The sequence below is a fragment of the Carex rostrata genome, chromosome 12 (genome assembly GCF_964058835.1).
Source record: "Carex rostrata chromosome 12, lpCarRost1.2, whole genome shotgun sequence".
In the NCBI taxonomy this organism is placed as follows: Eukaryota; Viridiplantae; Streptophyta; class Magnoliopsida; order Poales; family Cyperaceae; genus Carex; species Carex rostrata.
This window is the reverse complement of record NC_135929.1, coordinates 8,705,344-8,718,092: the sequence shown is the minus strand read 5'-3', so window position 1 is coordinate 8,718,092 and position 12,749 is coordinate 8,705,344. Positions and strand designations below refer to the sequence as shown.

Genomic DNA, 12,749 nt, shown 5'->3' with positions numbered 1-12,749 from the left:
ACCAATTCACTATGCATCATCAATAATTGTTTCATGCGTTTGACATAAGAACATTTCGGCCAAATTTTATAATTTAAAATTTCTTTACTATTTCATTAAGAATGAGACCAGTATGCTACATGTGATATGTCATGCTATTCTTTTAAAATTTTATTAGATATATTTAAACGGAAAATTCAAACCGTTAAAATCGATCTACTTTATGAGTAATGCATTTACATACAAATTAAATATTATAAATGTTTGAATTTATTTGGTATAAAGTCAACCAATCAACCCCTCTATGCAAAATAATAAATTTTATATATAAATGCATCACTCATGAAGTAGATTAAATTCAAGAGTTTGAATTTGTCGTTCGAAGTCTATCTAATAGATTCTTAAAAGTAGCACGGCATGTCACTATGCTATAGGTAACACGCCAACCTGTCCTTAAATAGATACAAAATCACTTGATCTAAAGATTTTGGACCATCCCAAAGTAGTGCTTCCCTACCTAATTAAAAAATAGTAAAAGAATTTTAAAAAATGTAAAATTTGTCTTACAAGCACATTTTCAAACAGAGATCATGTTGCACAGTTTAAATCGACTGTTTATTTGTGTACTTTGAAAATGAAGATGGCACCCATGGTATGGACCAAAGTGTGCTATGCATAGTAAATAATCTCACTTTTGTCAAGTGTCGATCCAAGATTTTCGTCAAGGGAGGTAAAAAAAAATTCGAATCAGATTTAAATAGCTAATCATATTTAAATCCATTAACTAATTGGATACTCGATAAAAAAAAAAATACTTTGACTTATATTTTCCAATATTCTAATTTATAATTTATGATGCTTTAACTTATAATTATAATTACCAATCATAATTTAAGAATTAACATTAAATTAAACCCGAATGACAAATCAAACATAGATAGCTGGGTCTGCCCCTGGCTTTTGTGTATTATAACTATAGAAAAATTAAGTGGAAAGTGAGTAGATAATAAGTTCAAAAAGACCTAACAAGAATGCGAGTAAACAAAAGGCCATAATCGTTCAAATAAACAAAACTCACAAAATAAAGGGACATGATATGAAGGAAAAGGGAGAAAGTAGCCTCTAAAGCATAGTAGGAATTATCGGTATCGGAATCGGGATCGATCCTAGCCGATACCGATACGGGATCGGGATATCGGATCAGAATCGGCTTAAGATCGGTTTTTTTTTTCTTTATGATTTGCTACGTGAGGATCGGCTCAGGATCAGATCGGGGTCGGCCAATATCGATCCGTATCGGCCAATCCGGATCGGTATCGGCCGATTATTCCTACTATGCTCTAAAGTACACAATGAATAATCTGACAGTGACAATGAAGAAAGTGTCATAATCGTTCAAATAAACAAAACTCACATACATGTAAACCGTGAACAATAAGTACATATTCTATGAAAGTTTGAAATGGAGAAGAACACAAGTGATGTAACTCTTGCTTTGCAAGACGGCGGCAACAAGAAGAATTCTGATGAAGTAATAGGAAAAACCAATATTCAACTTCAACTCCAAACACAGTAGAACAAGCTGTTTTGCATCTTAGCAAATTTGGCCAAATTAACCTAATTTTACAGTATATTATATAATAAAGCCTCAGTTAAGCCCTGAAATTACAAAAGAGAGAGAGAGCTCAGGCAAGCCATAAGTAATGTACTCTTGTACTGCACATCTGACTCTAGTCAGACTGCGCATCAATTAGATATAATAAATTATATCCAAATAAATTTACTTTTTACTGTCAACCAATATAGCACCGAATTATCTTGTGCAATTAGCCCAAACAATCTAGCTAATGAAACAAAAGTAATGAAAACAACTATTTACCTATGTACCAGACAAGACCCAAAATTGTCAAATACCAGACAAGACTCCAAAATAACCATAAAAAGGGGGAGAACAAAGGAACATACCTATAAAAGTGGGAAAGGGCTCTTCCACCAGTGACCAGAATTCATAAATAATGCTACAAGATTATCTCCTGAAGCTGATTAGAACCGAATTCAATCGATTCGAATGAAGAACAGAAAGAATTTTGGTGGAAATTGAGAATACGGAGGAAGTAAGTGGCAAAGAACAAGGTTAGAACTTTATGTAAAATTGGATACTTTTTATTCTTATCTGAATCCATCATTACATCCGTCTTATATAGACGATTCAAACAAAACTAAATTTGCTATAAACGATAAAGAAATGACTGCTATTGAATCTCCATTTGCCACGTCTGCTGCCACGTTCGCTGAAGATGCTGAGATGGCTCAGTTAAGCAAAACGATCGCTTCAGTCTGATCTCAAGGGGCCCTCTTGTCAGCGATAATTTCTTTTAACAGATCTTGACTGCTATTCAAACAGTGGGACCCAGTTGCAGTCACTTCTTCATTCAATTGAGCCTGACCGAGCGCTCTGACCCTCTTGCCCGTGACTCCTTCGTGCTTCTTCTCCCTTGTCCAACTAACAACTATCCCCAAATCAGCCAATTTAGCTTCAATACGTCGCAAATAACTTAGGAAAATGAGGAGCATCAAACAGCCCACTAATGTGACATCTTACTGCACCCTCTTAAGGTAAAAATGGAAAAAATAAAAGCATTTCCAAATTGAAGATCAGAATTCATTGTTATTCCAAACTACTGATGGGCCCCGTTTCTCGAATTCGCCAGGCCTGAACTTATTCATGGCTTTTCCCATCATGGCCATGGCTGCGATACTAGGAAACCGCCTCCCTTCAAAGCCCCCCTCTGACACTGATTTTTTTACGCACCATCTCTGTAACCAAGACTTCACTTGCTGCTCTGGAACCCAACTTGGATTACTGCTTTCAATTTTTAACCTGTTGGGGTTTAGCATGGGGGCATTATTGGAAATGTTATGTTTGAGGCGCTTCAGCCATCGGTTGTCAAGTGCTTCTTGGTCTACTGTTGCTTTTTGTTTTGTGCTTGATTCAGGGAGACTTTCACCAGCATCCATGGTTACAGTCCGGGAGGGACCCAGGTCTGGGTCAGTGTTGAGAGATCCAATATGATTGTCTCTTGTAGGAGGTGATTTTTCAGGAGATGCAGTTGCCGTAGAGTTGGGTCTTGTCGAATTATTGCAAGTAATTACCTATCAAATAGATACGTAAAGATTATCATAATTTACTAAACAAGATGCACCAGTCTGGTTTTGAACTATTTTTTTATGTCTTCAATCTTGACTTGGAGAAATCATCTGATTATTTTGAAAGGTCCAACTATTGTCAACGGTGCAAAAATACCAAAAGAACTGACACTTCATTGTTTAGAAAAAGGCACCTCTTACTAGAATCGATATCGAGACAGAAAGCAGGTACCAGTAAATTGTTTCAATAAAACATCTCTATTTTCTTAGTTTGCTGATTCGCTCACAGAAACATCACATGAGAATTATTAATGGGGGCTAAACATTTTATGATAAGTGCCTAGTGAAATTCGAATCAGGATCACTTTATCTAATACTAGGCAATCCAAACATTTGCTTTAAAAGCTTCAGCAATAGAATTGGCAGTATTGTAGCATTTTATATTTCAATGTTTTCCAAAGACCATGTTTGTAACCTTTTATTTTTCTTATGACAAGATATGGTTTTGTTGATTTCATACCTTTTGTGCCCTTGAAGAAGCTAGATCTGAAAATTACATGGAGGAAAAGCTGTCAGAATATCTGTTTTTTGTTTTTTCTCTCTAGTTCAAAAATAGTCAGACAAATTTCGAGTTTGGTGTAATGGATACTCTTCAGACAAACATTTTGTTCAAATTAAACTCAACTTTTTGTTCAACGGGGCTACAACAGCAACCACCAAGCCTTTAGTCCCAAACAAGTTTGGGTAAGCTAGAAATGAAATCCAACAGGAGTCTTTGTTCAACAGGACTACCATTTAAATAATAAATTCAAGGCTAATATCATTGTTATATATATAATTTTACCTCCAACAGATCCAAGAGCCTTCATACTGTTCACTGGTGATGCATCACTTTGCTCAACTTGCCCCTCAACTTTTCTATAATTATCAATCATCCCATGCCACTCAAAATCCTGGCAACTATTTGATTTTCTCCTACTACGGGCCATGTCATATGACTGCTTTGGAAAAGTCACCATTTCAAACAAAGATACAGCTTTTCTCTTACTAGAACCTCTCAATCTATCAGCTGAATCCCTGCTCTGTGTTTCATTGTCATGTGACTGCTTTGGAAAAGTCACCATTTCAAACAAAGATACAGCTTTTCTCTTACTAGAACCTCTCAATCTATCAGCTGAATCCCTGCTCTGTGTTTCATTTATATGCCTGGGGCAATTAATTTGAGAGCTAGTTGAAAAATTACCCTCTTCATTACATGAGCACGACCCTAGAGCTGTCAGTTGGTGGTTTTTAGGGTTTGGAAACTGGGTCTCGAAATGAAACTCTTCTGACGAATGAAAAGTCAAATTTAAGCCAGAAATTTTATCCTTAAATCGAGCTTTACCCTTCGGGTTTATTATGCTCTCGATTTTCTTTTTGATGCCGTAAATTGGAAAGTGGTCTGAACCTTCTAGAACTTCACATGCTGCCATGTTTGATGAGACCACACTTTTTTGGGTGAGTGAATTGAAGCAGAAGTCAAAATTCTCATTTCTACTGGTACTCAACAGATTGGAGCTAGTGGTGGTACGGCGGTTGACGCCTATGACCAACTGTTCAGCTACTCTGGTTTTGGTGTTTTCAGAGCGCGAGATTGCACCTTTATTATTTAGTGTGCGACTGGTCCAGCGACCCATCCACATAGGGCTGTGATACGAGCTTGATTCTCCAACTTCTCTCTTTTCCAAGAGAATATTTAGGTCTTCTCTCGCTTTGAATCTGATTTCAGCGTGTTCAAACATAGTATGGTCAGACAAGTTACAGCTGAGCCTGTTCCATAAAACATACCAGTTACAAACCAAAACAATGACAGAATTGTTTGATTAAAAGGAAGTTGCTCAGATTGGTAAAATACTAAAATGTACACCTTTAAGTAATTACACTAAAAATATTTATGGAAAAAAAAATACAAATACAAAGCAGTAGTCCATAAATGATGCATACCACGTAAGAAAAAAGTTGGAAGAAACATTTCTCTCAAACAGTAGTCCAAAACAGTCTCCAAAGAAGGTTCATTGTGGTGGTTTTTATCAAACAAGTTGGAAGAAAACATTTCTCTCAAACATTACACAGTTTGTATTCAATCATTTTGGGTAATTTGCTTTATAGCAGCAAATCATTGTATTCAACAAATGAAAGTCTAAAACAATTAAAAGTTCTTCCTTTCAAGTAACCAAGTTATGAATAGCAGTGATAAATATGCCATTTTTTTTTCCACAAGCTAAGCACATGAAAAATGAAACAAACAGCAAGTGCTCAAGTATACACAAGGTCACAATCTAATACCAGTATTTACCAGTATCACTGATATTGATACTAGGTTAACATATACCAAATTCTTTGCTTTTGTTTATTTTGGGGTCTTATGTCTGAATTTGCAACAATTAAGATAGTACCGACAGGTACCACATTTACTTTTAGTTCAGCATAAGCATTCTGAGATTGTACAACGTAAATTGCATGCTGTTTAATAATGCAATCACAAAGCACTAAATAAAAGAAAAATCATGTGAGGTGTTTGTGAAAGCAATAGCCCCAAATTCAAATCACATAACATCAGAAGAATTTTAGTTTCAATATAATTCACCTCATTACTGACAAACTCGAATCAGAAGTCGCAAAATGAAATATTGAAGAAGCCCCAAATTAAAATTAATCTAAACATACGTGCAGGGGTGGATCCAGGATTTTTGTCGGGGGAAGGCAAAAAGATATCAAATCAGATTTAAACCCATTAATTAATTGGGTATTCGATAAAAAAATAATGTTTTGACTTATACTTTTCAATACTCTGACTTGTAATTTCTGATTCTTTAACTTATAATTCTAATTACCAATCATAATTCAAGAATTTATTTTGATATTCCCATATATGTTTGACTCCCATAGTTCCAAAGTCTGGCTCCACCCCTAAAACTATATATGTAAAAATCAGAGTTTTCACCGGTTTCCAATTGTGGAAACTATCCAATTCCCAATCTGAAATTAGCTGTTTCAATGGAACAAAAACTGAAACTACTATGAAGTAAATAAAGCTTCAAGCAGCTCACAAGCATATCAACCAACTATGGAAAATAATGAAATTTCTTATCACAAAACAAATAACCGACAAAAATTTCAACCTCTTTGCTCTTTGCTCTTTGCTCTGTAGCTCGAGATCCAGGACAGTAGGTAGAGCTCAATTTCTCCCCTCTTCTCCCTCTACTTTATTGCGTTTGGTTTGGAGCTCTCTCTCCCCCACAATAAATAAAAAGATGAGAATAAATTCTCTCTGTTTTTTTTTTTCGACAAGTATGAGATTAGATTGGTTCGGAGAGGAGCCAAAAAAGCGAATGCCTACGTTTTCTCTTTTCAGCCACGTAATCAACTGGCGCTTATTAAATTATTTTTGAAAATATCTCAAGCGGTGATCTGGCAAAAGAAGCCAAAAGTACATTTAAAATAATAATAAATGGCAAGCAAAATATCTTTTATCCAAATGAAAAGTGGCCCCCACTAGAACTTTGAGCACCCATCCCCTGAGATATCTCATATTTTGCGTTACCTACGTGTCGGTGCCTATTCGGGGATAGCGCAGGGGCCCAGTATTGTTCGAGCTTTGAGATTCGTGTATAATGTCTTTGAACGGTTGGGATTTTCCAAAAAGTTGCGCAAAATATGAGATATCTCAGAGGATGCGAATTCCTAGAACTTTGAGTGCGACCGACCCGGTTTTCTGTATTATATCCTATTTGTGTCAAAGTCCGTGTGATTTTCCGTATTACTTGTATTACATGTTACATGGAATTATACCGTTACACAGATTTCTATAAAGAAGTGGAGATAAAAGATCTATAATAACATTTAATACATGACCTTGCAGCAGCTGTCCCGAAATAATCTCGTTGGATCAGATCTATATGCAGCTGGTAAAACACGTCACTAACTTGTGGGTCCCACTGGTTTATCATAATGACTAATGTAGTAATGTGAGGGGTTGGTGGGTAGTGGTTCAATAAACCAAGTCTACCTACAAACTTCAAAAAGAAATTCTGCATATGCGTGAGCGTGACTGTCTGACTTTTTTTTATAGTAACCGGTCTAGGAAAAGCAGTCGTGTCCTCTCCAGAGCCGCACATAAAGCATAGAAAAATAGACGGCTTGCCAAGCATCAAGATGCGTGCTTGGAGTCTGGGGAAATCTAACGGTCGATTTCCCGCGTAGCTTCTAGTAGAATTCGGGCGGGTCCCCTGAACCCTGATGATTTTTCAATTTTCATTTTATTCTTTTCAATTATATATATTATTTTTTTATTTCATTTTACAATAAGTTGTTACAAATTCAAAACATAAGTAACTGTAAGGTATAACTAAAGAAACACAAATAACTATATAACATAAGAGGAAAGTTCCAATATTTCATGTCTTTCATACTTTATTATACTTCATATTATATATTTTCGTTTTCAAAGTTTAGATCGATGATCCGAACCACGCAACATGATATCCATACTAATATATGCTTTGGGATGAAATTTTATATATTTTTTTTAAAAATACTATTTTTTTAAGATTGATACAAAATTATTGTTTTTTGAACGGTACAAAAACAGTGATTTTGTACCTATCTTAATAATAGTAAAAGAATTTCAAAAATTATAAAATTTCATCCCAAATAATATTTTAGTATGGATATCATGTTGAGCAGTTTGAATCGATAATTTGAACTTTGAAAACAAAAATATATAATATGAGATATAATGAGATATAAAAGACATGAGATATTAGAATCCTCCTCAAAGAGAACTTTTACTTATAAAATAAATTCACACGATACCACATTATTATTAAGTTATATATAAACAAAAAATTTAACTGCAATAATGTAAAACGTTGGGGTGAAATTTAAACTATGTTTACAAAATCTGTATTGAAATGTTATTTTGGATCAATTAAAATTCAATTTATACTTGATTAATAAAATTTTAAGTTTCTATTTTCTCAAATCAAATAGGTCGGATTGATATATTTCAAATCGGACTTGCACTCCCACTAATTAAAGCATCTCCATCAATACGATTAATTAGCAATTGAAAGACAGATGTCAAATTGAAAGTAGCCACTAATTGTAAAATAAATGCATTCATAAAAGAGTAGTAATTGCAAAATTTTATCTTTTAAATAATAGTAACCGTTAATTTTCTGAGATGAAAGTGCTTTTTAAGCTTTCAAATTTTGAAAAAGTTCAATATTTTTAAAAATAAAAATCAAATTGTCAATAAAGACTTTACAATTGCATTTGCAAGTCACTAGAGATGCTCAATATATATACATATTTTACATGTGATTAATTAAATGCAATCGAATGATGTAAACTTTTTTTACGGATGATTGCTGTGCGACACAAAATTGGAATCTCAATGGGTGACTCCAAGCCAACGAGAAAATGAATGTATGTGCTTCTAAATTCTCACGCTCCTTTAATTCTAATCCAAGAAAGCAAAAGTCGTATCTCACGAAACCGATTGAGAAATTTCTAGACTGGAATTGGTCATGTTATATGGTTGGCAATTCAAAAAGCTTCTGGCTCATGGTTCAATTTTGACATGTTATATAGCTAGGAAAAAAACTTATGATTTGTGGTTCAATTGTGGTTCAACCTCTATTATCTAACTGCCTCTATTAAATAGCTTGTCTGTTATTGGAGCAAGCTGAATCCTAGCTCGCTCGCCACTAGCTCGTTCTATAATTAACGAGTTCAAACTGGGGCCTAGTCGTTCGTCAGTTCGCGAACTAGCTCGGCTGGGCATCAACTTGTACATTTGTATGAATTTGTGTATATTTTATACTGTCTAGCTAAATCCAGTTCTGTCCAAAAAAATTTGTATAACTTTTTTTTTCTTAAAATAAGGTCCAACTAAACTCAACGAGTTAGCTAGTTAGCTCGTGACAATTTCAAACTGAGATTTCAACTCTGACCTCTAACGTCAACTCACTCGTGACAAATTTGAGCTGGATCAAACTCGTGACGAGCTAGCTCGTTATCACCTATTCATATAAAGCTATTACTCAAGATTCATTACAATACTGACATAATTGCTTTGTAAAATTTAATATATTATCAAAGAGTGAGACTATGGCAATTTACATACATTGTGCATATCGTCATATCGGCTTCTACTATAAATTCATATTTTTATTTTTAAAATTCAAACAATTAATTTTTAAATCATTTAACACAATTTTTATATCAAAATTTACTTGCAGACTGAATTTTACCTTTTTTAAAAAAGAATTTACTGGTTTTTTAAATAGATAGAAAATCACTATTTTTAAATGGTTCAGAATTTACATATTAGATAATTTTCTACTTAATTTTAAAAATAGAAAAAAAAATACTATAAAAAACTAGTAAAATTTGATTTTTTTTTTTTTTAAATATATTTTTATATAAAGTTATTGTTGAATGATTCGGATCGATTAAATAAATTTCAAAAATTAAAATATAAATTTATAGTACATATTGATATGCGCTTTCTAAAGTACAATAGTCTCACTTTTTTGGAAATAAATATGCTGTGATTTCATAGAATTACAGGATCTCTGTGATTCTAACCCCAACTGTGCATATATTTATTTTAAAATTGTTGCATTCCATGAACATTCTCCAAGAAGCTATAAATGATCCACCGCTAGTGCTGCCTTTACATTGCAAGACAAAGAGGCCCATTGATCACCAACGGATATATTAAATGGGCTGGGCCCATTTTGGGCTCTTTATTCGTTCCCTTGAGAGAGGGGCACATCAGCACGTGCTTTTATAAGCATCCTCAAATTGATGGCTGGACCATGTCTATGACAGTCGGTACGTGAACCGAGCGATAGATCAAATCAAATCATCTTCATTGGTGCAATTGATTTACAATTGCAAATATCTGTCGGAAGTAATTGCAATTAATTTTGTTCTTAAATTTCAAAGGTTCTACATTCATGCAATTGCATTTAATTTCGTGAGTAATTTGATATTGCTGATTTGATTGGCTGTCGACATCGAAGGCGAAATGAAAGCTTTCAACCGAAAAAAGTGCCACGTCGTTGCCACATCAGATTTTGCAATTTGATATGCAAGCCTACCAAATTGATCTATAAACTTGTTTAGATAATCAAATTAATTTCTAAACGTTTATTTCCAACAAATCAGTTTTTTCTACTTTCAAAAAAGTGAAGTGGTCTTTGAATTTCTATCCAAATCAAATCAGAGTTCTAAATAATTAGTTATACTTGTGTTACAGTTAGGGGTGCAAACGGATCAAATAATATCTGATGATATTCGGATCTGTATCCGAAAATTTGATGCGGATATTTGGTATCCGAATATCCGTGAAGATAAGGATACGTATATGGTATTGATTTTTAATTATCCGTATCTGAATAGTAGATATATACTATATAGTTAAATATATATTATGAAAATATTTATGTATATATCTACGGATATCTGATATCTGATCCGTATCCGTACGTATATATCCGTCTAATATATGATCCGTATCTGTATCCGAAAAATAAAAGCGGATACGAATATGGTTTTATACCACTATCCGATCTCGTTACAATTCTAGTTATAGCTTTTTCGGACCTTAAAAGTTATAATGTTATTAGCCGTTTTTTTTTACCAGTATTCTAAATAGCTAACTATAACTGCGCAATAGCTGCAGTGTAGTTTTTTTTAACCTTAAAAGGTATAACACGATAATCGCTATTTAGAACCTTGATCCAAATAATCAATTTAGTTGGAAGTGATTAGTTATATTGAGAAGTTAAAATATCAATTTTTTTTGCTCCTTGAAAGAGTTAGTGACGAGGAATCACTTGACGATTTTCTCAATAATTTTTCGAATTAATTTAAATAAGGTAAAAGAAGATTAAGATATTGTAAGTGTATTATAGTATATATAGATATTCTAAAAGACAATTTTAATACAATTTGAGTATCATTTGATGATGTATCAAGAATTGTTAATACAAATTTTTGAAACTTCAAAATAATTTGTTGTAGAATGAAACATACATAAAATCTCACTAATTTTATAGACATAATTTGTATATCATATAGACATGATTTTGTTTTTCAAATTATTATTTTTAAATAATTTCAAAATTGTCAAAATAAATAGTTATCAAGTATATATTCATCTTCGTACATAATATTTAAAAATATTGCACACACATACAATATAAATATTCGTTCATATAATCTCACAATATTATGTCTGGCACATGACTCCTGACTCAAAATATAAAAGATATCAAGTGAGATAAGTATGAACAAGCTTATTTAGTTCAACGTTAAGAAATTTGTAATCTTAGACATAGCATTTAATGTTAACATCAGAAGAGCTCATATTAATAGTAAAAAAGTATATATTTCAACTAACATAGTAAGTAATGTTGATATGATGTAAAAACATATAATAGAACAGGAGAGCTCAAATGCTCTATTGTTTTATGTTCCAATCGTACATGAACATCTTTATATTTTAATTTCAAAGTTTAAACAAAAGATCTGAACCGCTCAATATGATATCCACGTTAAAATGTGCTAGAGGTCAAATTTTATATTATTTAAAAACTTTTTACTATTTTTTAAAATAGGTACAAAGTCACTGTTTTTAAGAAAATTGTGGACCATCTAAAAATAATAATTTTGTACCTATCATAAAAATTAGTAAAAAAATTTCAAAAAAATATAAAATTTGGTTTCCAAACATATTTTAATGTGTATATCATGTTGAGCATTCAAATCTTCAATTTTGATTTTAAAATTAAAGATAAAGATATTGGAGTACGATTAGTACATAAAATAATGGAGCATTTATAATAGAAAGTTGTTTCATACATATTGTATTTATAACATTTAAATACAACTTATTGATGTGATAACTAGACATTTTCATTACAATTTCAATATCTTCAATGTATCTTCTTACTTTTACTCTGTTAGCAATAAAAAAAATTGCAAAAATTCCCCTCACTGAAATTATTTTCCTTCAAAAATAAGGTCAGAATCCAAGCATTCAATGCTCGACCTGGTTCATACCAAAATTTGGACATGAGCACACCTTATTAGAATAATCTAGAAACGCCTGGATTAGCGTCAAATTGTCTTCAACCACTTTTCTTTTTCTCACACCTTCTGGTCCTTGTTTCAAAAAGGAAAATATCTCAGGTCCTCAAATGTACTAGAAACCCACCATGATTTTTTCTTTAAAAAAATACACAATTAAAACCCATCATCTCCAGGGGTGAAAACGGAGCCGGATTATCCGGCGGATATCCGCTCCGTATCCGGATATAATCCGAATCCGGATAATCCGGATATAATCCGAATCCGGATAATCCGGATTCGGATAATTCCCGGATACGGATTCGGATAATTTTCGGAAATCCATAAAAGATCCGGATACGGATACGGATTCGGATACGGAGCGGATATCCGGATTCGGATAGTTTGGCCAAACCCATATAAAAGAGGAATAAATATTTGCTATGTGGGATTTGAACCCATGTCCTCCCATCTCAATGCCTTAAGACTAAGCTTCAAAC

General features: G+C 33.1%; 1 protein-coding gene across 3 annotated transcripts; it reads right to left on the bottom strand.

The window, feature by feature from the left end:
* Positions 1-1,581: 1,581 nt before the first annotated feature.
* LOC144563499 (uncharacterized) lies at positions 1,582-6,461 on the bottom strand. Of its 3 annotated transcripts, XM_078312987.1 has the most exons (6): positions 6,288-6,461; positions 4,286-4,935; positions 3,971-4,180; positions 3,647-3,672; positions 1,945-3,132; positions 1,582-1,638 (listed from the first exon to the last, which is right to left on the bottom strand). In XM_078312987.1, exons 2-5 carry the CDS (start codon positions 4,905-4,907, stop codon positions 2,635-2,637), a joined length of 1,356 nt encoding a protein of 451 aa, XP_078169113.1. In that variant the 5' UTR covers positions 4,908-4,935; positions 6,288-6,461; the 3' UTR covers positions 1,582-1,638; positions 1,945-2,634. The 3 variants fall into 3 exon arrangements, with proteins under 3 accessions (XP_078169113.1, XP_078169111.1, XP_078169112.1); XM_078312985.1 differs by having other exon boundaries at positions 3,971-4,935; XM_078312986.1 differs by lacking the exon at positions 6,288-6,461 and having other exon boundaries at positions 3,971-5,684.
* Positions 6,462-12,749: the final 6,288 nt, after the last annotated feature.

What these genes read in the sequence shown, in the direction of transcription:
- LOC144563499 (XM_078312985.1), bottom strand. Translation starts at nt 4,907, where the DNA reads ATGTTTGAACACGCTGAAATCAGATTCAAAGCGAGAGAAGACCTAAAT. An exon ending in GGCTCTTGGATCTGTTGGAG is followed by an intron (nt 3,673 to 3,970) that starts GTAAAATTATAT and finishes TGTAATTTTCAG; the next exon opens with ATCTAGCTTCTTCAAGGGCA. An exon ending in CTTCTTCAAGGGCACAAAAG is followed by an intron (nt 3,133 to 3,646) that starts GTATGAAATCAA and finishes TCTATTTGATAG; the next exon opens with GTAATTACTTGCAATAATTC.